This window comes from Hemiscyllium ocellatum, chromosome 48 (assembly GCF_020745735.1).
Source record: "Hemiscyllium ocellatum isolate sHemOce1 chromosome 48, sHemOce1.pat.X.cur, whole genome shotgun sequence".
NCBI classification, from domain to species: Eukaryota; Metazoa; Chordata; class Chondrichthyes; order Orectolobiformes; family Hemiscylliidae; genus Hemiscyllium; species Hemiscyllium ocellatum.
In genome coordinates this window covers 6,522,830-6,546,432 of record NC_083448.1, presented here as the reverse complement: position 1 = coordinate 6,546,432, position 23,603 = coordinate 6,522,830, and the positions used below count along the sequence as shown (strand labels likewise).

General features: G+C 39.5%; 1 protein-coding gene across 1 annotated transcript in view; it reads left to right on the top strand.

Annotated features, from left to right (window-relative positions):
• Positions 1 to 23,298, top strand: part of polb (polymerase (DNA directed), beta) — a 108,960-nt gene extending 85,662 nt beyond the window's left edge. Inside the window, exons 12-14 of the mRNA XM_060856418.1 lie at positions 3,334 to 3,398; positions 8,802 to 8,941; positions 22,944 to 23,298. Of these exons, the coding sequence (XP_060712401.1) occupies positions 3,334 to 3,398; positions 8,802 to 8,941; positions 22,944 to 23,038 (300 nt within the window). The 3' untranslated portion in view covers positions 23,039 to 23,298. The remainder of the gene's footprint in view (positions 1 to 3,333; positions 3,399 to 8,801; positions 8,942 to 22,943) is intronic.
• Positions 23,299 to 23,603: the final 305 nt, after the last annotated feature.

Below are 23,603 nucleotides of genomic sequence, written 5' to 3'. Positions count from 1 at the left end.
GCCCTTCTTCAGGAATTCCTGAAGAAGAGCTCATGCCCAAAACGTCAATTCTCCTGCTCCTTGGATGCTGCCTGACCTGCTGCGCTTTTCCAGCAACACATTTTCAGCCCATGGTGTCAGAGACAAGGTACTAACATGGATGTAAGCTTGGCTGTCTGGCAAAAAGCAGTGAGTGGGGATAAAAGGGTCCTTCTCAGAATGGCAGCTGGTAACAAGTGGTGTTCCACAAGGCTCAGTGTTGGGACCACAATTTTTAACTTTGTTCATTAGCCATCGAGATGAAGGAACTGAGGGCATTCTGGCTAAGTTTGCAGATGATACAAAGGGAGGTAGAGGGACAGGTAGCAGTGAGGAGGCAGGGAAGCGGCAGAAGGATTTGGATAGGTGAGGCGAGTGGGCAAAGAAGTGGCAGATGGAGGACAATGTGGGTAAGTGTAAGGTCATGCACTTTGGTACAGAGAATAGAGGACTATTTTCTAAATGGGGAGAAATTTCAGAAGTCTGAAGTGCAAAGAGACTTGGAAGTTCAAGTCCAGGATTCTCTCCAGGTAAACTTGCAGGTTGAGTCAGTAATTAGGAAGGCAAATGCAATGATGGCATTTATTTTGAGAGGAGTTGAATATCAAAGCAGGGATGTACTTCTGAGGCTCGAGAAAGCTCTGGTCAGACCACATTTGGAGTATTGTGCACAGTTTTGGGCCCTATATCACAGGAAGGATGTAATTGTCTTAGAATGTGTTTAGAGAAGTTTCACAAGAATGGGCCAGGAATGAAAAGCGAAACATATGAGGATCTTGTGTTGAGAGTCTGAGTTTAGAAGGAAGAGGGGGAATCTAATTAAAACATACAGAATATTGAATGGCCTGGACAGAGTAGATGTTGGGAAGATGTTTCCATTGCTAGGAGAGACGCGGACCCAAGGGCACAGCCTTAGCGTTAAGGGAAGACCTTTCAGAATGAAGGTAAGGAGAAACTTTTTCATCCAGAGTGGTGAATTCATGGAATTCATTGGCACAGAATGCCGTGGCTATCAGATCATTGAGTACATTTAAATCTGAAAGATTTCGGTTTTTGAATTTCAAGGGGATCAAGGGTTCCAGGGAGACAGAGGGAGAATGGGGTTGAGAAACTTATCAGCCGTGATTGAATGGCGGAACAGACTTGATGGGCTGAATGGCCTAATTTCTGCTCCTGTGTCTTATTGTCTTAGGGATTCTATAAGATTGGCTTGGGGAGTAGACTGGGATATCTGAACTGAATGGATTTCTCTTGAATTCATAGATATTATCATTCTTTAGTAAAAGATTGCATTGTCAGCTTGGTCGAGAAGAAATATTTAGGTGGATCCGATGAAGAGCAACCAGGCAAAAGATCTCAAGAGGCTACTAGGCAGTGAAGTTGGTCTGTGGAAAGCAAGTGATGAGGAGGAGTTTGGGACGGGAGAACCCACAACTTCCACTGTGATGAATATTCATGATCTGCAGATTTGTATATTTTCGGACCTGTGGAAAGAAATGCTGACCCCCCCCCACCCCGCCAATACGTAGTTCCAAAAAACTTTGAAATGGTAAATCATTTGAGCATTGCCATAAAAGCATTGAAATTGAAAGTGTCTGAAAGGATCTGCAGTTGTCCTGATTATGCTCAGTGGTAACTTTTGCTTCCTGATAAGCTATTTTGAGTGGGCTTTGTTTAAAAACAGCAGTCCTTTGAAGTTTGTAATTGTACTCCTGTATCTTTATGTCTGTCTGTGTTTTTGATACTGTGCCTCTCATTTTGTAAGAGATACTGTTACTATTTCAGTGGGAAAGTGATTCAGAAAAAAGTAGAACAGGAATACTTATAAATAAAAAACCTCGAGACAAAAATATTTCCAGTGCAGCTTTGAACATTTGCTATATTACAGATTCCTCTTTCAAGTTACAAATTGGTCACTGAAGATCAACGTAAAGAACGATCACAAAGACTTTGTGTGAACTCTTTTGTAAAGTCCATATTGTTCATTTCATGGTAAAAGAGGAATTCCATTGACTGAATTGAATGGGGTTAGTGGGAACATTTTTGAATGAGCACAGTGGCTTCAACTCACTTGAGTAAGCAAAGTATTGTGGATACTGGCAATCTAGCCTCAGTGGAGAGAGAAACAGTGTTAACATTTCAAGTCCAGTGTGACTCTTCTTCAGAAGGAAAATGAAATCGTACTGGACTGAAAATGTTAAATCTGGTTGCCAGACCTGCTGGGTTTCTCCAGCAGATTTATTTTTGGCTTTAACTTACTGTTAAATTGCAAGGTCAAGTTGCATGTTAGTTTGCAATGCACATTCTATTGCATTTTTGCAATGAGTTCAGAGCTATGAGGTGGGTTTCAACACTTTAATATGCATTGCATTTGTTTCTTTTCATTGTTAGAATGTTCCTGTATTTTAATATATGACTTGTCAAATTTGCAGTCTGATTTGCATATCAACAGCCATGTCTTGACAATGAAAACTAACATTGTTAATGTTCAGCATAAAAGAACATAAAAATTACATGAGCACACTCAAAACTATCAAAGCAGATAAAAAGAGTGAAGCATTTGTTGACTGATTTTGAACAATTTATTTCTGCCGTGATACATTTTCTGTTTGGAAGACGTATGCAAGAGAAGACTGGAATAAGCAACTACTTTTGACTATTTTAAAACGTTCTTCCTCATTGGGGTTGCCCTTGCCCACTCTGCAATTTTCATCTGTTCTGTATTAATATATTTTACAAACCTACCTCAGGGTTCTCCTGACTCAAGACCACTTGCGCCTTCGGTTCCAGAGCCATTTTCCACTGAGTTGTCGCATGCCACTACTTCCCTGTGACTTTGATGACCTTTCTGCATTTGATTGCAAAGAATCACATGGGGAGACTTCACTTCCATAAGTAGCATGCTGCAGCATTGCTACTTATGGAAATCTTATTTGTTGTGTTGTGGTTGCTCTGTTGATCAAATACTGACACTCTGTCCTTGTAAATGACTTTGTCTGTGTGTGAAAGAGTGGTGGGTTTGGAATGTGCCAAGGTAATTGCAGAATCCATAATGGGCATTTTTTATTTTGTGCTTCCACGGCAGTTCTGAGGAAGGGTCACTGGACGTGAAATGTTAACTCAGATTTCTCTGCACAGATGCTTTCAGACCTGCTGAGCTTTTCCAGCAATTTCTGTTTTTGTTTTCAGACAGTGGTGTTCTGTGCTGTGATACAGATGTGCTGGACAAAATCAGCTTACTCCTGTATTCTATTATCATCTCTTTTGAGCCATGATGTTTTGCTAACTATTTGTTTGCACTTCCTTTTTCAATAGGGTGTCTGCCGATTGCCTGACGATAGTGATGGTAGTGATTATCCATTCAGGAGAATTGACATTAGGTAATTTAATTATCTGATATTTGTAAATTCTTGAAATCACTCAGAATGCGTGCAACTCCGCCAACTCTCGCCTACCCAATTATTATGGTCAGCACCCCAAGATAGTAGTTTGATAACTTCTGCTTTATGAAGTAAATCAATGTCATTTGGCCTTTCTTTTTGCCAGCTTTTCTTTTTCACTGAAAAAAATTGTAATCATTCCACTTTCTCACCTTGCCAGTTCGGAACCATGTGCAATCTAAATTGACAGCAGATGCAGAATTTGTGTGGTTGCAAATGAACAAGTTAATGTAGAAGCCATAATATTCTGTACGATAATTTGATGAATTCTAACAACGCTTCCCTTATGTTTGTGAGGTGGCTTGAAGTTCATTTGCGACATTAAGGTTATTGCATGCAAGTTGTGAAATAAACCTTCTTGGCAAAATCATATGATCAGTTTATACCTAGCTGTGTATCCCTTGAATGCTAATTCTCTGTCGTCTTATGTTTCCCAGCTGAATTTTGTTCAGAACTCCTCATCTTGGCTGTTTCCTGTCTCTCTTGATCTATGCCTTTATACTTGGCTTTCTAAATCCATTGAGTTATGGAAGTTTATTTATTATTTGTTATTATTTATTAATCTCTAAATGCTTTTGAGGATTTTTAAAAATTTTGTTTAGTCTCTCGGAATTGTACAGTTGAACCCTCAACTCATCTTGTTTGGTTGTACCTGTCTGCAAAGTTTTAGAATGGGTTCTGTCTTGTAATTCCTTGTTTTTCCCTCCCCAAAATATCGTAACTCGCACTTCTCGATATTAAGTTGTGCTCGCCATTTGTTTACCTGTTCACTAAGTTTTGACCTTCCTGAAGCATTTCTTGTGGTTTGCAAAGTTTTCTACTTTTGTGTTGTTTGATCCTATTTTTCTGTGCATGATAACTGAAGATGATAACTCCCGAACAGCTTGTGTTGCTGTTGAAAATGTGTGTAAGACTGTGACTTTAGCAAAATGATTTTGGACAGAAAGGACAAAGAGTCTACACTTCAGCAGGAAGCTAAGAGATGGCAATATAATCCCAGTCATTTTGTTGCTTGTCTGCACTCATTTCAGAGGTGGTTTCTATTAAATTAATGTTATAATTCTAATCTAACAAAGCAAATTCTGCCAAGCATAGATTCTTTGCATGGGCTTCAGGAACTTAATGCAATCATAGTGTGATCTGAATTTTGCACTTCAAGAAAATTGAGTTTTAAGGTCTTAATCAGTATCCAGTTAACTTGAGGTAGTGCAGTTGGCCTCACTAGTCTTAAGGGTCGAACATTTATTAAGAACTGCCTATTCCTGCTGAAGGTTATGAATGACAGGAAAAAGACAGGATCTGGCTGAGTGTTCATGTCCTCCCACTTGGCTAATTGTCCTGCTAGTACTAATTATCAAGATTATGTGAACAATGGTTATTTGGATGTGGTGTAAAATAGTTGCTGGGGTCTCTGGAATTGTAATCCAGCATTGCCTTCAAAAGTGAAGCGGAGGTTAGGCGACACATGGAGAGAATGCAGAAAAGATGCTCAAAGGGAAATCCATAATCCTGTCCCAAACCTACGTGGAGCTGAATTTATATGAACCTAATTTTCAGGGCTAAGCAAGGTCCTTAATTTGATGCCAGAATACTTGCCTGTGGCTATTTCTCCATGTAATTGATAATTCCCAATTAACAATTGCCAAGGTTGACATAGAAAAACATATTGCGATGATATATTGCTCAATTTTTCCGAATTCGGCATCTGATTCTGCTTACTTTGTGTTTTCAAATAGCCATTCAAATATGAGATTGATGGTGGTCTTGTAATTGATGCTTTGTGATGAGTTGAGATGCTTCATGTGTGTGGCCTCTAAGAGGAAAAGTAAAATGAAACAATTAGCCTGATATTGCCAGTTACATTTCGGTTTGTGCCAGCTGTGTTGGTGGGGATGTCAGAGTCATTGGTCATAACTGTTAACAGGAACAGAAGAGTTTCTTGTGTGTTTATTGGATCATTTTCTTATTTCTTATTTGATAAACACTAGATAACTTGCTCCAAATGGGATGTTTCCTGGAATTTAAACCCATAGCATGTTGCAGGTCAGTGGGAACTATAAGATGGAAGGGTTATTAATTGCCACCAAAGTTGTCATCTTGAGAGTTGCAGGATCAGTGTCTTGGAACGGAGAGAGCAAAGCATTGTGGGACGCTTGGAGATGCACCAATGAAACAGAAGGCATTCACCAGCTTCTCCAGGGCGACTACTGATCAGCAATAAATATTGACTTTGCAACATAATCTGAAAAAAAGTTTGACCTTTAAACTATGCTAAGTAACAATCTAAATCAACAATGTAGCTCTTTGACATTTGAGTCACTCAACGAGGTTTATACTATTTTTTGAGACCCTTCTAATAGCCATCGAACAATGTACGAAACAAAGTTTCTGTCAGATCACCGATAGCTCCCTCACCTGTCATCTCTCTTCAATTATATTTTTGTCTGTTTCTCTTGATCTATTTGATACTTTTGTCCTGGCTCTATGATCTTGCCTTCAGAGCTCAAAATACGTTGATTTGCGCATTGTTTCTCTTTCCCATCTAGCTCTTTTATCGTCATCAGTCATTGCAGTTTCTTACGTTTAATTTTTTTTTCTAAATTCTGCATCTTCCTCAACTTTTAAACATTGCTTAATCACTTGTCTTTGATTTATTTTGATCTTTCCAACTTCATGAAATATTGTGGTGTCTTTATCATTTCTTGGTTCATCAGCTACATTTCTGACAAAAATCTTTGGGATGTTGACTTATCAGTGCAGCTCATTTGGAATTATTCTCTTTAAAGTTTCTGATTTGCTTGCCTTTTCTCTCTTTAACAATCAGAATATATGTACAAAGTTATCTGGTTAGTATTGGAGAGTGTTCTGTAATTTTACAAAATAATTTAATAATTGGTAATAGTTAATGTTTTCGAGCTGGCTTTACTACTCAAATCCATGAATTAAATCTATCTCCTTTGTGACTTTAACAGACAGTTATAATACCTGTTGGTGAATCTCTCTTTTTTTCAACCTTGCTGTGTGGTCTTTGTCTGCTTATTAACTTTCAAGCATTGGTTCATGAAATTTTGAGTTTGGGATAGCAGTTTTATGATTTATCATTGTGTGACTTTGCATACCCTTTCAAGACACTCACAGTTATGAATATTATTTCTTATTTTTTGAATTGTCTAAGTTTTGTTCATCTTATTGAAAAGGATCAATTCATGTCGGTTAGCAATGGTTAGTTTTATGTAATTTTCCAAGGACTGAGCTCTTAAACTAAATTATTCTGAAATTTCAGGTGATAGATGCTCACCAAAGGTAAAGGAGTGATCTCCATGGAATTATACCTCTCTTCAAATATTTATGTTTATTCAAAGTATTGCTTCCTGCACTTGAGCACTCAGTGTTTACTACCTGATTATTCAATCACAAAGCTCCCAATTTTAGCAATAAACAGTTTCCTAAGTTGTCAGTAGATCAGTAAGAGATAGTACTGCTCATTGTTGGCCCCATTATTGGATGCAACGTTTCAATCTGCCTCATTTTTTATGCAACAGAATAGTGAATTTTCATTTGGAAATTTTTACAAACCTTTTCTGTTGATCAACTCCCAATTCTTCTATTGTTTATTTTCCAAAAAGGGACTAGCCAGTTTGCCCACTCCTGGCAGAGTTTTTCCAGTTCCAAAACAAAGCCAATCTTTATTATAAAATGGACAAGAAACTTGTAAGCGAGAGATAACTGCCCTGGATTTACACTAGAGAAAAGCAAGAAGTGAACTAAGCAGCAGAAACTAAAATTTGAACAGAGAGATTGAACAGTAGTGCACTTTGCATGGGACACAAATAACCAGTAATCAGGATTGCAGAAATGGAGAAGGTGATTTGAAGGATAAAGCAAGTCATTGTGTGGTACAGCTGCTGAAAATGGGTGAGTTTATCCAAAAGCCATCTTTTGTTGAATGATTCTGAGAGATTACCAGGGAAATTTCAAATGATTCAGTCTGTGGAGTTGATGTGGATTCTTGTGATTAAGATACTTCATATGAGCCTGACTGCCATACCTGGATTTACTTCAAAATTCCGTATTCTAATGTAAATTTAACATTTATTTTGCTTTTACATCTAGGTCTTGTTTAATGGTGTACTGTCATACTTTATTTCCAGTTTTGGCAATCAGCTCAGATTGCTATGTGTTCCTCTTTGTGGTTTAGGTTTTGTCTTTGTTTAGCCTAAGCACAGTGGACCTCCCATACTGATTATTCTTGGTTGTTTCCATTCACATCAGAACCAAGCCTCCACTTGAAGCCGTAGGCTGACCACTTTTCTCAATCTTGTTACAAGCAGCAATTTGCAATTTAAAGTCAATTAAAAACAGCTGGATATTCATTTATTTTATAAAAAGTGACATTTTGCTCAAATGAAGCTCATGAAAGTCTGACCATTATGATTAGAAACATAGCCAACTGTTAAGAGACATTCTGCTATTTTATTGGGGATTCTATTGAATTGTCAGTGTGAATACTGTGACTGATTAAGATTACTTTGGCATTTGATTGAGTAACATCTTCAATAAAACATGCTCTTATTGCTTTTACGCCCTCCATATTGTTTTCAAAATCTTACAAATTCCTTGGATCTGACCTATAATATGTCTCGTTTAAAGTTGTTAAATGATCATTTAGGCTGCAGGAAGTTAAACCTAATTGCCACCATTTCCAGTAGAGGTTAATAAGGCAATCATGAATTAAGTATTAATGTGATGATTTATGCTCAACTTTATGTAATTCTGTTGGAAAGCTCTTCTGACTATAATGTGTAAATTTAAAAATAATGATATATTATGGTGAGAATGAGTACTGCTTAGTCAAAAACCTCATTATGAAATAGATCATGGGAATGAACCTAGTTCCACATCAAGTTCAAAGTATTTCCCCTTATTTAGACTTTGTTCTTCATATATTCTCTTCGAATGTGTTCTCTTTTTAGACTTGAACATGCATTGTCTCATTCATTTTGGAGTGCCCAGTCTATATTTGTGAAAATCGACTGCAAACATTATGTACTCTGGTCGTATTACTGAAATCGATGACTACAAATCAACACTTCAGAAATGATGCTGAAAAGGATGCTACTGTGCTTCTGGAGGAACTTTTGGTTGTGTGTGTTTTCGTTCCTGAAAGCTGGTTCCAGTTGCTGGTGTTTCAAAAATTAGATAAATTATGTCTGTATCCAACCTACCATGGTACTCAGTTTGGATGAGTTTAGGATTCAAACGCCCTGACCAACAAGTATTGTTTTAACTTATGTTTATTAACTTTGGAATCTCATTGCTAACCATGCATTTCTACTGTTGCAGGCTAATTCCAAAAGATCAGTATTTCTGCGGTGTGCTTTACTTCACTGGCAGTGATCTTTTTAACAAGAACATGAGGACCCAAGCACTGGAAAAAGGCTTCACATTGAATGAGTACACAATTCGCCCTGTGGGAAGCACAGGTAAGAACTGAATGATATTGGAAACTTCATGTTTTCAAAGACTTTGAATGCCTGTTTATTCAACCAACCAAATTGATGAAGATTCCTTCTTCACAAACTAGATTAAATAAAAAGTATGTATCTGGTTTGTAATTTAATCTATAAAATTCTAATAACAGTTGACTATGTTTTAGAAGTACTTAAGAACAGAAGAAGTTTACTAAATAGATATATAATTTAGACATTGTCACCCTGATGGAGTCTTTACAACTTCAATTAATTCTATTCCTTCAGAGGGTTGAGGTTTTTGTTTCTGAAGAAAACATTGATCAGTATAAATCAAAATGCATGTACTGGGCTTTACTTTGTTGCACTTCTGGAGGCATGGCAAAAAAGCGTAGGAGAACTCCATTGTTTTTTCTTCTTTCAAAAAGACTTGGAGGTAGAGAAATTAACATTCAGTCGAAGAGCATATTCCTTTGTGAGAAATCTTTATGTGGAGATAATAAATCACAAACTTTAATAATACAACTTAGACCTGTTTGTAGCCAAAATACTTTCTCCCAGTCTGATAAGTAACTGCTCACTACTACATGGGTAGTTGTATTACCTGAAACACTGCTTAGGTAGTGTCTCCCATCCATCCACCTTTAACCAAAAAAAAGGTTCTGTGCGCCGGATTGGTAAGGTAACTAGTTTTTTTCTTTATTTTTCTGCAGTCTCTCTGGGAATTTAGAATAGCGGAAATGATGGTGAGGGCAGTTGAATGTTCCTACTGCGGAGCGTGGGAGGAAGATCACCACCTATGTCTCTGCTGACTTCCTCTCCTCTCAAACCACTTTAGGGAAGTAGAGCTGGACCTGGATGAAACTTCAGATCATTCGGGAGACTATTGAGAGGGGTTACAGGAAGATAGTCACACCTCAAGTGCAACAAAAAGGCAGGTGGATTACAGTCAGGGCCCAGAAAAGGATCCAGCAGACAGTGCAGGGAGCCCCTGTGGCGGTTCCCCTCAATAATAAGTTTACCATTTTTGATACTGTTGGGGAGGCATGACTTACCAGGGTAAGCTTTGGAGTACAGGTCTCTGGCATAGAGTTGCTGTATCCCTGATGCTCAGAAGGGAAGGGGGGAGATGAACAGAGCATCAATCACTGGGGACTCCATAGTTAGGGGTCAGATAGGAGGTTCTGTGGGAATGAGAGAGTCTCACAGTTGGTGTATGTCTTGGATCGTGTTTTTGGGATTCTTGAGGGGGAGGGGCAGCAGCCCCAAGTTGTTGTCCACATAGGTACTATGACATAGGTAGGGAAAGGGATGGGGATTTAAGCTGGAAATTCAGGGAGCTGGTGTGGAAACTTAGTGCTAGAACAAGCAGAGTTGTTATCTCTGGTTTGTTGCCCATGCCACGTACTTGCGAGGTGAGAAATAGGGGGAGAGAGGAGTTGAACATGTGGCTACAGGGATGGTGCAGGAGGGAGGATTTCACATACCTGGATAACCGGGGCTCATTCTTAGATAGGTGGGACCTCTACAAACAGGATGGTCTACACCTGAACCATTAGGTTAGATTAGATTAGATGAGATTACTTACAGTGTGGAAACAGGCCCTTCGGCCCAACAAGTCCACACCGACTCGCCAAAGCGCAACCCACCCATACCCCTACATTTACCTCTTACCTAACACTATGGGCAATTTAGCATGGCCAATTCACCTGACCTGCACATCTTTGGACTGTGGGAGGAAACCGGAGCACCCAGAGGAAACCCACGCAGACACGGGGGGAACCTGCAAACTCCACACAGTCAGTCGCCTGAGGCGTGAATTGAACCCGGGTCTCTGGTGCTGTGAGGCAGCAGTGCTAACCACTGTGCCACTGTGCCGCCCACAAACCAGAGGGGTACGAATATCTTGCTGGGGGGGGGTGCGTTTGCAAATGCCCTTCAGGAGGGTTTAAGCTAATTTAGCAGGGGGATGAGAACCTAAATTGTATTTCCAGTGTCCAGGAGGTTGACAGCAGTGAGGTCAGAAATTTCAAGATTGAACGAATTCACTGGAAAGCAGGACGGTGGTTTGAAGTGTGTCTACTTCAACACCAGGACCATCCAGAATAAGGTGGGTGAACTTGCAGCATGGGTTGTACCTGAGACTTTGATGCTGTGGCCATTTTGGAGACATGGATGGAGCAGTGACAGGAGTGGTTGTTGCTGGTTCCGGGATCTAGATGGTTCAGTAAGAATAGAGAAGGTGGTAATGCAGGGGGACGTGTGGCATTGTTCGTCAAGGACAGTGATACAGGGACAGACAGGACATGTGATGAGGACTCATCTACTGAGGTTGTATGGGTTGAAGTTAGAAACAGGAAAGGAGAAGTCACCCTGTTGGGAATTTTCTATCGACCTCCGAACAGTTTCAGCGATGAAGAGGATAGGATTGCAAAGATAATTCTGGATAGGAGCAAGAGTAACAGGATAGCTGTATTGGGGGACTTTAACTTTCCAGATATTGATTGGATATCCTGTGGTTTGAGTACTTTAGATGGGTCAGTGTTTGCTCAATGTGTGCATGATGGTTTCCTGAGAGAGTGTGTAGACTAGCTGATAAGGGGCGAGGCCATGTTGGATTTGGTACTGAGTAATGAACCTGGCCAGGTCTTCAATTTGGAGGTAGGTGAGCACTTTGGTGATAGTGACCACAATTTGATTATATTGACTTTCGCAATGGAAAGGGATTGGTATATACCGCAGGGCAAGAGTGAGAGATGGGGGCAAGGGAATTATGATGAAAATTGGCAAGATTTAGGATGCATAGGATAGAGAAGAAAACTGAAGGGGATGGGCACAATTGAAATATTTAAGGAACAGCTACTGTGTGTCCTTCATAAGTATGTTCCGGTCAGGCAGGGAGGAAGTGGTCGAGTGAGGGAGCCATGGATTACTAAAGACGTTTAATCTCTTGTCAAGAGAAAGAAGAAGGCTTATGTTAGAATGAGACATGAAGGCTCAGTTTGGGCGCTTGAGAGTCACAAGTTAGCTGGGAAAGACCTAAAGAGAGAGCTAAGAAGAGCCAGAAGGGGACATGAAAAGTCGTTGTTAGATAGGATCAAGGAACACCCCAAAGCTTTCTTTTGGTATATCAGGAATAAAAGAATGACTAGAGAAAGATTAGGACCCATCAAGAATAGTAATGGGAAGTTGTGCGTGGGATGAGAGGCGATAGGGAAACACTAAATGAATATTTTTCATCAGTATTCACTCTAGAAAAAGACAATGTTGTTGAGGACAGCACTGAGATACAGGCTACTAGACTAGACAGGATTGAGGTTCATGAGGAGATGTAAGCAATTCTGAAAAGTGTGAAAAAAAAAGTCCCTGGGCCAGATGGGATTGATCCTCGAATTCTCTGGAAAGCCTGGGAGGAGATTGCAGAGCCTTTGGCTTTGATCTTTCTATTGGTATTACCTACAGGAATAGTGCCAGAGGACTGGAAGTTAGCAAATGTTATCCGCTTGTTCAAGAAGGGTCATCTGATTCCTGATGAAGGGCTTTTGCGCAAAACGTTGATTTCGCTGCTCCTTGGATGCTGCCTGAACTGCTGTGCTCTTCTAGCACCAATTGTTTTTACCTCTATGGTAATTATAGACCAGCGAACCTTACTTTGGTTGTGGGTAAAGTGTTGGAAAAGGTTATAAGAGATAGGATTTATAATCACCTAGAAAGGAATAAGTTGATTAGGGACGGTTTTGTGAAGGGTAGGTCGTGCCTCACGAACCTTATTGAGTTCTTTGAGATAGTGACCAAATAGATGGGTGAGGGCAAAGCAATTGATGTGGTGTATATTGATTTCAGTAGGGCGTTTGATAAAGTTCCCCACGGTAGACTATTGCAAAAAATACACAGGCATGGGATTGAGGGTGATTTAGCAGATTGGATCAGAAATTGGCTCGCTGAAAGAAAAGAGAGGGTGTTGGTTTATGGGAAATGTTCACCCTGGAATTCAGTTGCTCCTGGTGTACTGCAAGGATCTGTTTTGGGGCCACTGCTGTTTGTCATTTTTATAAATGACCTAGGTGAGGGCTTAGAAGGATGGGTTAGTAAATTTGTGGATGACACTAAGGTAGGTGGAGTTCTGGCGAGTGGTGAAGAATGTTGCAGGTTACAGAGAGACATAGATAAGCTGCAGAGCCGGGCTGTGAGGTGGCAAATGTATTTTAATATGGAAAAGTTTGAGGTGAGCAACAGGAGTAAAGAGTACTGGGCTCATGGTAAGATTCTTGGTGGTCTAGATGAGCAGAGAGTCCATATAGATAGATCCCTGAAAGTTGCCACCCAAGTTGACAGGGTTGCTAAGAAGGCATACAGTGTGTTAGCTTTTATTGGTAGAGGGAATGAGTTTCAGAGCCATGAGGTAATGCTGCAGCTGTACAAAAGTCTGGTGCGGCCGCACTTGGGAGTATTCCATATAGTTCTGGTCACCACATTATGGAAAGGATGTGGAAGCTTTGGAAAAGGTTCAGAGGACATTTACTTGGATGTTGTCTGGTCTGGAGGGAAGGTCTTATGAGGAATGGCTGAGAGACATGAGGCTTATTTCATGAGAGAGAAGATGAAGGTTGAGAGGTGACTCGATTGAGATGCATAAGATGATCAGAAGTTACATAGGGTGGATAGTGAGAGCCATGTTCCTCAGAGGGTAATGGCTAGCATGAGGGGACATTACTTTAAATTGAGGGGTGTTAGATACAGAACAGATGTCAGAGATAGTTCCTTTTCTTAGATAGTAGAGGCATGGAATGCATTGCGTGCAACAGTCGTAAACTTGCCAACTTTAAGGGCATTTAAGTGGCCATTGGATAAACATATGGATAACAGTAGAGTTGTGTAGGATAGATGGGCTTCAGATTGGTTCCACAGGAAGGCGCAACATCGAGGGCCAAAGGGCCTGAACTGCTCTGTAATGTTCTATGTTCTAGATTCTATTCTGCTTTCGTCCCATAGTAAACTTAATGTCCATGCTGCCTGTGTCCCTCTTCTGGCGAAAAGGCTGAGAGGCCAGAATATCTGTCCACATCTGACCTACTCCAGGCATGTCACATTGATTAATATAATAAATCCAGTAAAGGAGAATGTTTGTGATGCAGTGCTAAGGCCCTATGTCCGAGGGCCAAGTTGCCAGGTACAAGTTACATCTGCTCCAATGTGTGTCATGACATCTTTGATGAGGTTGATTGTTTAAAAAGAATCCAGGGATGAATTTAGGGAAAGGAATAGAGGTATATATTGATTCAGTTAGATTAAAAAAGGAGTAATACAAGGCTTGCGTGCAAATAAATGCTGGCATTACCATGTGCGCTAAATGTTGTGTTTTGCAGCTGTCAGTGTGACTTTTCCGTTTAGCGGTATATGAAAGTAACTTGAGTTCAACTGACTGAAAAAGACACTGTCTTCAGTTTTTCTTTGGTCAAGTAAATTTTGAACTCAATAAACTTGTCTTTCTGTGGTTTGTTATGGTTTTCATTATGGTGTAAAATAAGTTTATAATCTTAAGAGTTTAGACTTGGTTGACTTTGATGCATTAAGTTAATTTGAAAATCTTGCACTGGATGGTAAGAAATTATCTGTTCTGTAATTGGTCAGAATTTATAGGGGGTGTTACTAATGGTGAATTATTGCAAATCATAATCTAATTGCAGGCCGACTAGACTATGTTAGCATTTCAAGAAGGTATCCTAATGCATGTGGCAAGAAAAATTCAGGTTCTGGCTAACCAGTCTTCTCATATCAAATCAGAATTTTTGAATTGGTTACAGATTATTGAGTCTTTCTTTAACCCTACTGGTGAGGTTTTCAGATCCTTTGAAGAGCAATTTGTGGAAATGCCTGGAGTTTGTGATTCTCAGTCATTATAGAACCATCACAGCCAGACTCTTCGCATGACCTTACTGTCTTTAGAAGTTTTAAACAACTTCTGGCGTCAGACTCTGCCCTTTTTCATAACAAGTGAGCCACACTTGCAGCAGGACATAAAAGAAGATTGATGCTGGCAATATCTAATCATACAATGTATGTGTTGTATGTAGTAGCTCTCTCATGGCAGTAGCTCTTTGAGTTAGTGACTGTGTAAAATCATAGAATCCCTACAGTGCGGATCAAGGCCATTTGGCCTGCCCAACCTGCACCTACCCTCTGAAGAGCATCCCACCCCCATCCTAACCCCGGAACTCCCACATTTACCACAGCTAATCCACCTAACCTGCTCATCCCTGGACACTATGGGGGAAATTTAGCGTGGTCAAGCCACCTCATCTGCAGACCTTTGGACTGCGGGAGGAAACCAGAACACCCAGCACAAACTCTCACAGATATGGAAAGAACATGCAAACTCCACACAGACAGTCATTCAAGGCTGGAATCGAACCCAGGTCTTTGGAGCCATGAGGCAGCAGTGCTAACCACTGTGCCAGTGTGTTGTGTTTTGTCTAATTATCAGAATTATGACAGAAGGGTGACTCAAGGATTGACTGAGACAATTGCAAGAAAGGCATGCTTTTATTAAAACCATTCAGGCTATAAATCAAAAATAGGTAACCTTTAATGGTCTCTTTACATTGTCCATCAAACTGTGAACTCAGAATTCCATGCTGAAAGAATTGTTGCTTTTGAAACTGAGCCAAGCATTCATAACGACCTAATGATAGTCTTTGGGGAAATATCCGAGAACTGTATAAGCCTGCACTACCAGCTGCTGTTACTTTAATCTCGACTATCAGTCCAAACAGTCCACTCGGAAGATGTTTTAGAAACTCTTTCACTGACAGCCACAGCATATTTTTTCTTAAAATTTGAAGAGCAGGGCATTAAAAAACAATTTCAGATCAAGTCTGTACACAAACCGTATCTGCCCTTAAAGTATGTTTACATCTACCCCAGCACTTTGTATTTCCTACAAAGTGAAGATCTGAAGAAGAATTATGTTGGACTCAAAACATTATCTCTATTTCTTCACAGATGCTGCCAGACCTACTGAGTTTGTCTGCCATTTTCTAGGTTAATTTTCAGATCTCCAGCATCTGCAAAGCTTCGCTTTTTACCCAGTTCAAATGACCTGCTGAATTTGTGTTTCCTACTTGTGTGAATCACACCCTACTTTCCAGCTGTACGAAAATCTGACTGACCAGTCTACCTTTCATCAGCATGGTTCGTCTGGTCATTGCTGTTGATGTAAGTCTAATGCCAAGGTTCTGGAAAGGCTTAAGCTTTATAGTGGATGTGAATCACTAACTTCCTTAACTTTCTTTTCAAATAGTTCTTTTATGTTGTACATTAATCTGAAAACCTCACACGTGAGATTAAAGACAGACATGATAACCTGTAACACGCCTCTGGAGCAGGTGGAACTTGAACCGAGGCCTCCTGGCTCAGAGGTTGGGACCTAACCAGTACACCATTAGAGACCTCTAGTCTGGTCATTGTTTACAGGTGGAAATATTTTGCACCTTTTTCTGGTTCAAACACCTCGGCTTCCCTTTAACCTTTAACTACAAAGCCACTGAAATGTTTTGAGGAGCTGAATTCACAACAGGTCATGTGACCCTTTTCGTCTCTCCATTTTATGAGAGAGAGAGTGCCGAAATGTAAGAATATTACAAATCTCATTTGTGTCACGGGACATATTCACAACATGGTCACTGGTTTCAGTTTTGTTTTCTTACCCAAAAAGAACTGAACTAATTCATGAAATTATGTTAAGCATCTCAGACTTCTATCTCTGACACCGAACAGTTTGCACGTGTTCAACAGAATGAGAAATGAGCAGGCAGAGGAAAGAAATTGTTTCCAGTATTGACTTCAAAATGAGCAGAAAGTGAGAGTTGAATGTTTGACCATGCATTTATTGCTGATGTTAAGTCATTGGACTTTAGATGATAGCCCAGAAGACTGCAATTGTGAAAAGGTAGATTTGAGAGATTTTTGGAAAGGCAGAAGGGATGAAAAAAACCAAATAATCAGCTATAAAGACATACTGTTCCTGCCTGGTACTTAAGGGGGTAGTTTCCTTGACCCAAAAAAGTTATAGAATCATCATTATTCCTTCATTCAAATAAATCTTGCTGTGAACGCTTTCAACTGATTTGGCTATACTGTGGTCAGAAGTCGCATGAAACCAGGTTATCGTCCAACAGGTTGTGATTTCAAATAAACCGATTGGATGATAACCTGATATTGTGTGACTTGGACTTTGTCCATCCCAGTCCAACACCAGCACCTCCATGTCATTGCTGGACCAAATTATGTTTTTGATTACAGTGTAAACATTTTGAAGCAGGGAGTAAGTTTTAGAGTGGTCATGTTGGTACCATATTGCTATGACTAATGTCATTGCAGTGAGTCAAGATCATATTGGAATTTCATCTTCATGTAGAAGAAGACAAATCAATTCCTGGTCAACTACTTTACCAATGTAACATTAGAGTTGAGCTTTCAATTTTGCACTGATAACAGGTTATCATGTCTGTCTTCAATCTCATGTGTGAGGTTTTCAGATAAATGTACAACATAAAAGAACTATTTGAAAAGAAAGTTAAGGGAATTAGTGATTCACATCCACTAAAAAGCTTAAGCCTTTCCAGAACTTTGGCATTAGACTTGCATCAGATTTTAATTTGCTCAAAGAATCTTAATGGTAACAGCCAGATCCTGATCGCCGAAAATGAGATGTTATTTTTGTCGCAAACGGTTGCTCCAATAGTTTTTGCTGTTCTTTTTAATGCTGATTTAAAAGTAAAAACTTGAAATAATCTCCTAATCATGCTTGCTTGTTTTTTCTTGGCTCTCCTCTTCTCTGATCCTGATCTGTCTGAGTTTCGACTTGGGTCCTGCATCCTTGTAATGAACCCTTAGCATAAGCCATGCCTCAGCAACCCTGAAATAATCACGAATGATGCCTAGAGAAGAGGAAGCCAAACAGAACAAGCAAGCAAGGAGATTATTTCAGGTCTTTACTTTTAAATCAGCATTAAAAAGAACAGCAAAAAACTATTTGAGCACCCATTTGCTTCAAAATAACATCTATTTAAAGCAGTAACCCAGAAGATTGTACTCTTTGTGCCAAAGATTGGAAGCAGAATTACAAAGAAGTATGGACTTCTTGGACTGCAGATCCATGCTGCGCTGTGTCCAGACTTTGCAGCTTTACTCACCCATGATTGATGTGTCAGGTATTCCAGAGCTTTGTCTTCTCTGAAACACAGTTTTGAGAAAGTGTTTCTTTCTTTGCTTGTAGTTTTTTGGTTTCAACAAAAATAAAAACATTGGGTTCATAACTGCTCACTAATTTATAATTGCCTTCAATCAAAAGACTTTTCTGGTTAGATAAATAAGGTAGTTGCGAAAAGGGATTTCAGCACCTTGATTTCAAAGATACCAGATTGTTTTCAAAGCATTGGATGTTTTAACTGTCTATGCACTCAATGTGAATAAAGACCATAAATAAGTTGTTTTTGTTGATATTTTGAGACTTTTTTTAAACATCTTTATAACAATTAAAATATTTCAGTATTGAGTGAAGAGCTCTGACACTTACTAATCATGGCAATGGTAATCTTGAACTTAATTCAAGAAGTGGAAATCTTTTTAATATTCACGCATTATCCCATTTGCTTCCTTGTGGGGGGAAACTAATATTGTGTTGCTCAGCAGTTAAAATTACAGTTAGCCACTAATTGGCCAATGATGTGAAAGAGTGTTCCCTGAAGGGATTCCGAAGTATTGCAGGTGTTGTATCAACTAATGTTAAAACATCAATAAACTTGTTAACTAATTTATGTCATGTTTTAACAAAATGTAATATATTCATTTACATAACTTAAGAAATTTCCAATGATCTTGCAGGTAACTGAGTAAAAATATCACTGCCTTTGTATGAAAATTATTTCCATTGATTTCTGTAATTTCTTAAATGATGACATTGAAACTGAATTTCCTAACTGGTATTGCCATATTTTGCCAGCATATGATGCAAGATACTAAGCATTGCCTCATCTAATCATGGTTTCTTATTTTACCTCATTCTATATGTTTCCAGAAGATCGAGATGTCTTTGTGTCACAACGTTTTGTCTCCATTTGTTAGTGTAGTATTGCATCTCTCACTTTTCTTGTCTTCTATCTGGATCCTCAGTACATTGACCTAGACACTCCTCATCCACCCTTCATTCTCACTTATCACCATCTCTTATCCAACACCAAGTTACCATAAAGTCAAAACTGTGGAGCCTGTCTCCATCAATTTATGCTTTCCTTCTACCTTCCAAGTCCTAAATGTAGGGTAGATCAGGAAACTTTTCCGAACAGAAAGATCTTTTGAGGCTGATTGTCTACTGCAAAGACAAATTGAAGAAGTTGGAACAGAAGACGGCTAAGAGGCAGTTTGATTGAGTTTTTCAATGTCATGAGTGAGCTGATGGGGAAAAGAAGCAAGGGTAACATATAAACAATGTTTTCACTTCGCAAAAGTTAGGAGATAGGCTGCACTGCCTGGAGGTGTGTTGGAGGCAAGTTCAAGAGACATTCAAGAAGGCCTGTCATGATTATTTGGATTGAAATGATGTGTTGGGATATGAGGAAAAGACAGGATTGGTAATGATAGTAATTACTTGCTAATGATGCTCATTTTAAAATATGGTGCAGGCACACTGGGCCAAATGGTCACCTTTTATGTCACAGCAATTTTGTGAATGATTTATTCTGTTCTTCTACTTTTACCCGTCTTCTGAATTGTCTGGCACAGAATCTTGCAGGAGCAGAGTGCATTTTTGTAATCTCGATTTCCCAGCCATCCTGACTAACTCACAGGCATGAGTTTCTCTCGAGTTCTGCATCTGGAGGACTGAATCTTAAAATTTACTCCACATCCTTGTGAACAGCTGATCGTCTCCATGAACTTCAAAGCAAATGATGGAAGTGTTGTTTTGTCCTGTCTTTGGTTTACTTTTTTTAAATGTTGTTTTCTTACCATCCTTATTTGTCAAAGATGCTGGCTCAGCTTGGGGCACTTAGCCATGTGATCATATCAGTTGTGCTTAAATATTGCTTGAATGCAAGAACAAGGAGCAAGAATAAGCCTCTCGGCCCTTCGGGTCTACTCTGCTATTCAAAAAAATCATGGCTAATTGGATTTTAACCTCAACTCTATATTCCCTCATATCCTTCATAATATTTCAACCCCTTGGTAATAAAGAATCTACAAACCTTTGATTTAAACATATTTAAAATTTCTGCAGCCATTGCATATTGAGGGAAATAAAACTCCTAAGACTCCCAATCCTCTGCAAGAAAAGCATTTCCTCATCTCTATTTTAAAGGGTTATGGGCAGAAAGCAGGAAAGTGAAGTTGGGGGGTTCTCAGATCCGCCATGGTCTCATTGAGCTGAGTGACCGACATCTGCAATGTCTTATGGTCTTAATTGAGCAAACTCCTAATTTTAAGCTAGGGCCTCTCGCTCGAGATTCTCCCTCAAGAGGAATCATCCTTTCAAAATAGACCCTGTCACGTCCCCTCTGAAATAACTCCACAGATGCCTGTATCCAGTCAATGTGCCAATTATTATTTACATGGGAGAGTCCTCGACACTGATCCAGCTCCGTCAGAGCCAGCTCTCAGAGTGAACAGAAACTCTGATACTCCTCTTTATATTCATCAGCCCGGGCTTCCAGATTAGACCAGATTAACAGCCCCATTTGGGGAACTCCGATTCTATGAGGCTGATCTCATTACAATCACTACATCCTCAAGATTTTTTAATGTTTCAGTTAAGTCCCCTTTGAATCTTCTGAATTCCAGAGGATCCAGCCAAGCCTGTCTAACCTTTCCTTAAAAGGCCATCTACTCTTTCCAGGTATTAGTCCAGCAAACCTTCTCTAAACTGTTTCCAACATATTGACGTAATTCTGTAAGTATGGTGACCAGTATTATATACACTTCTTCAGATGTGGTCTCATCAATGCCCTGTTTAACTGAAGCATAACCTCCCTAACTCTTGAATTCAGTTCCCTCACAATAAAATATAACATTCTACAAAGCGTCCTGATTACTTACTTTATCTGTCCACTAATCTTCTGCAGTTCATGAATTAAGCCACCCAGTCTTCTCTGCACCTCAATTCATTTTGGCACACGCTTCTGCTGGCAACTGAATTGGTGATAGTGTACAATTCTAGTCCTTAAAATGGGCACAAAGTACTGTGTCAAAATGAATTAGATGTTCTGTTTGACTCTCCCATGTCATTCAATTGTCAGCCTGTTCCATGACTCCGTGTGAGAGTAATGAATGATACTTTGGTTGTAATGGAGCAGGGCAGAAGTAAGTGCTGGCTATTGTGATGGGAGGATTGTGAAACACTTTTAAAGGATATAAAAATAATCCATCCAGACTTGGTTTCCATGAACCATGTATTTGGAATAAGGAGTTAGCATTTCAAGTCCAGTGTGACTCTCTTTCAAGTGTTATCTTACGTCTCTCCTCAGCTGCTGCCAAACCTGCTGATCTTCTTCAGCAATTCTGTTTTTTTCTATAATTTCTAGCCTTGCAGAATCATGTGTAACAGCTTCAACTGTTGCTTTCGCTTGGATGCACCAGACACTGATCAAATTGGGAATGGAACTGGAGGTGCAGTAGCTGGCTGTTTTTCACATTGAGCAATTAGGAGAGCTGTGTCATATCATTCAGGTTATTTTTAGGCTGTGATGGAATAGCCACAAAACTTCGCTTGTTTTTTAGGCCTTGACAGTTTCCTAGCTGAGAGTTGATTTTGTGACCACGTATCACTTCTCAATGGAGGATTGAGGCTACTGTTCCTAAACTGAGTTAGACATAAGACATAGGAGCAGAAATTAGGCCATTTGGCCTATCCTGTTTGCTCCATTCAATCATCATTGATTAGTTTTTCAACCCCACTTTCCTGCTTTTTCCCTGTAATCTTTTATCCCCTTGGCAATCAAGAGCTTATCTACCACTGTTTTAAATATACTCAATGACCTGGCCTCGACAGTCTTCTGTGGCAATGAATCCCACAGATTCATCACTCTCCGGCTGAAGGAAGTTTCTCCTTATCAACGTTCTGAAAGGTCTTCCCTTTGCTCTCAGGCTGTGCCCAAGGGTCCTTGTCTTTCCCACCAATGGAAACATTTTCCCGATGTCCACTCTGTCCAGGTCATTAAGGATTCTGAAAGTTTCAACCAGATTCCAACCCCCCTCCTCCTTCTAAATCAAACATCCCCCCTCATTCTATTTCTTGATGAAGAGTGTTTTTTCACTTTTTTGCAATTCTGAAATCATGTCAGGGCAAAATTCATGGTGATATATTCAAATGAAAATCCTTGGCAGCAAGGATTTATGACTTACTTTTACCTTGCCCCATGTTACACTGGACTTCTCTTCATCAACAGTGTGATGCTGCATATATTTCATAGAAGCTCTTCAAAGAAATGCAACTTCTGTCATCTTGCCTGCTCTTTGACTTACTATCAGTCTTGAGCAGGCAATTCTTTTTCGATTCAGAATAGTCTCTACTTGCAAGCAGTATATTGACAGATTGAAGGTAACCTGGTGTGTATAAACTGCAGTGTTCTTACAGTTCTCTTAGACTTTTAGATCCACTACCCCTGCACCCTTGGTGCTGTGTCCAGTACCCTTAAAAGTGAGAAGTATTATTGACCTAATTAATCTCAGTTACAATAATGAATTGAAGTTGAAGTCTGAGTCACTTTTTAACACCTTAAAACCTGGGAACAGAAGCAGGCCATTTCGCCCAGTGAGTCAGCTCTGTCATTCAGTGATATCATGGCTGATCTGATAATCCTCAACTCCAATTTCCTGCCTTTTCCCCCAACCCATTCTTTTGCGATTAAAATTCTGTTTACCTCCACCTTGATATTAAAAATGAATCTTCATCTTCATTCGAAATGGATTGCATTCAGCAAAATTGTGTCAGTATCGTTAATAGCCTACTGTTTGTTAACTGCAGGAGTGCCAGGAGAACCCCTGCCAGTGGAAAGTGAAAAGGACATCTTTGATTACATTGATTGGGAATATCGAGAGCCACAAGAACGAAGTGAGTGACTGTCACCTGAGGGTTACCCTAAGAACCTCTTTACATATGAAATACTCTGAAGTTCTGCCAGAATGAGAATACAGTGAATCCTGATAAATGTAGAGCTAGTTGAAACATTCATAAGAATTTCTGAAGTTGCTTGCTAAAGAACATTGTGTATGCAGATATCGCTGGTATTTTATGCATCAAGTTGGAATGTATTTGTAGAGAAGACCATCTTTCTATAAAGTACTGTGTAGTAATATCAATAAACCACTTTGGAGACTCATTGTCACATTTAATAATGAATAAAAATAGAATATTAAATACACACAATCCACACGATTAATCAATACTGTTTGTAAAAGTAGCAAAACCAAAGGGCCGCACAGATGTGATCTTAAAGAACACAAGTGACAACAACTTTCACTGTTGGATCTGTTTGAAAGTTAGTCTAATTATACTGATATTTTCCGATCAATACCCTCTAGTTTGTAAGTACAGGATTCGGGAACTCCTTGGAAAACCAACAGAAGACTGTATAAATCTGAGTGGCCCACACTTTGCTAACCTTGTATAATATTCAGTATATAT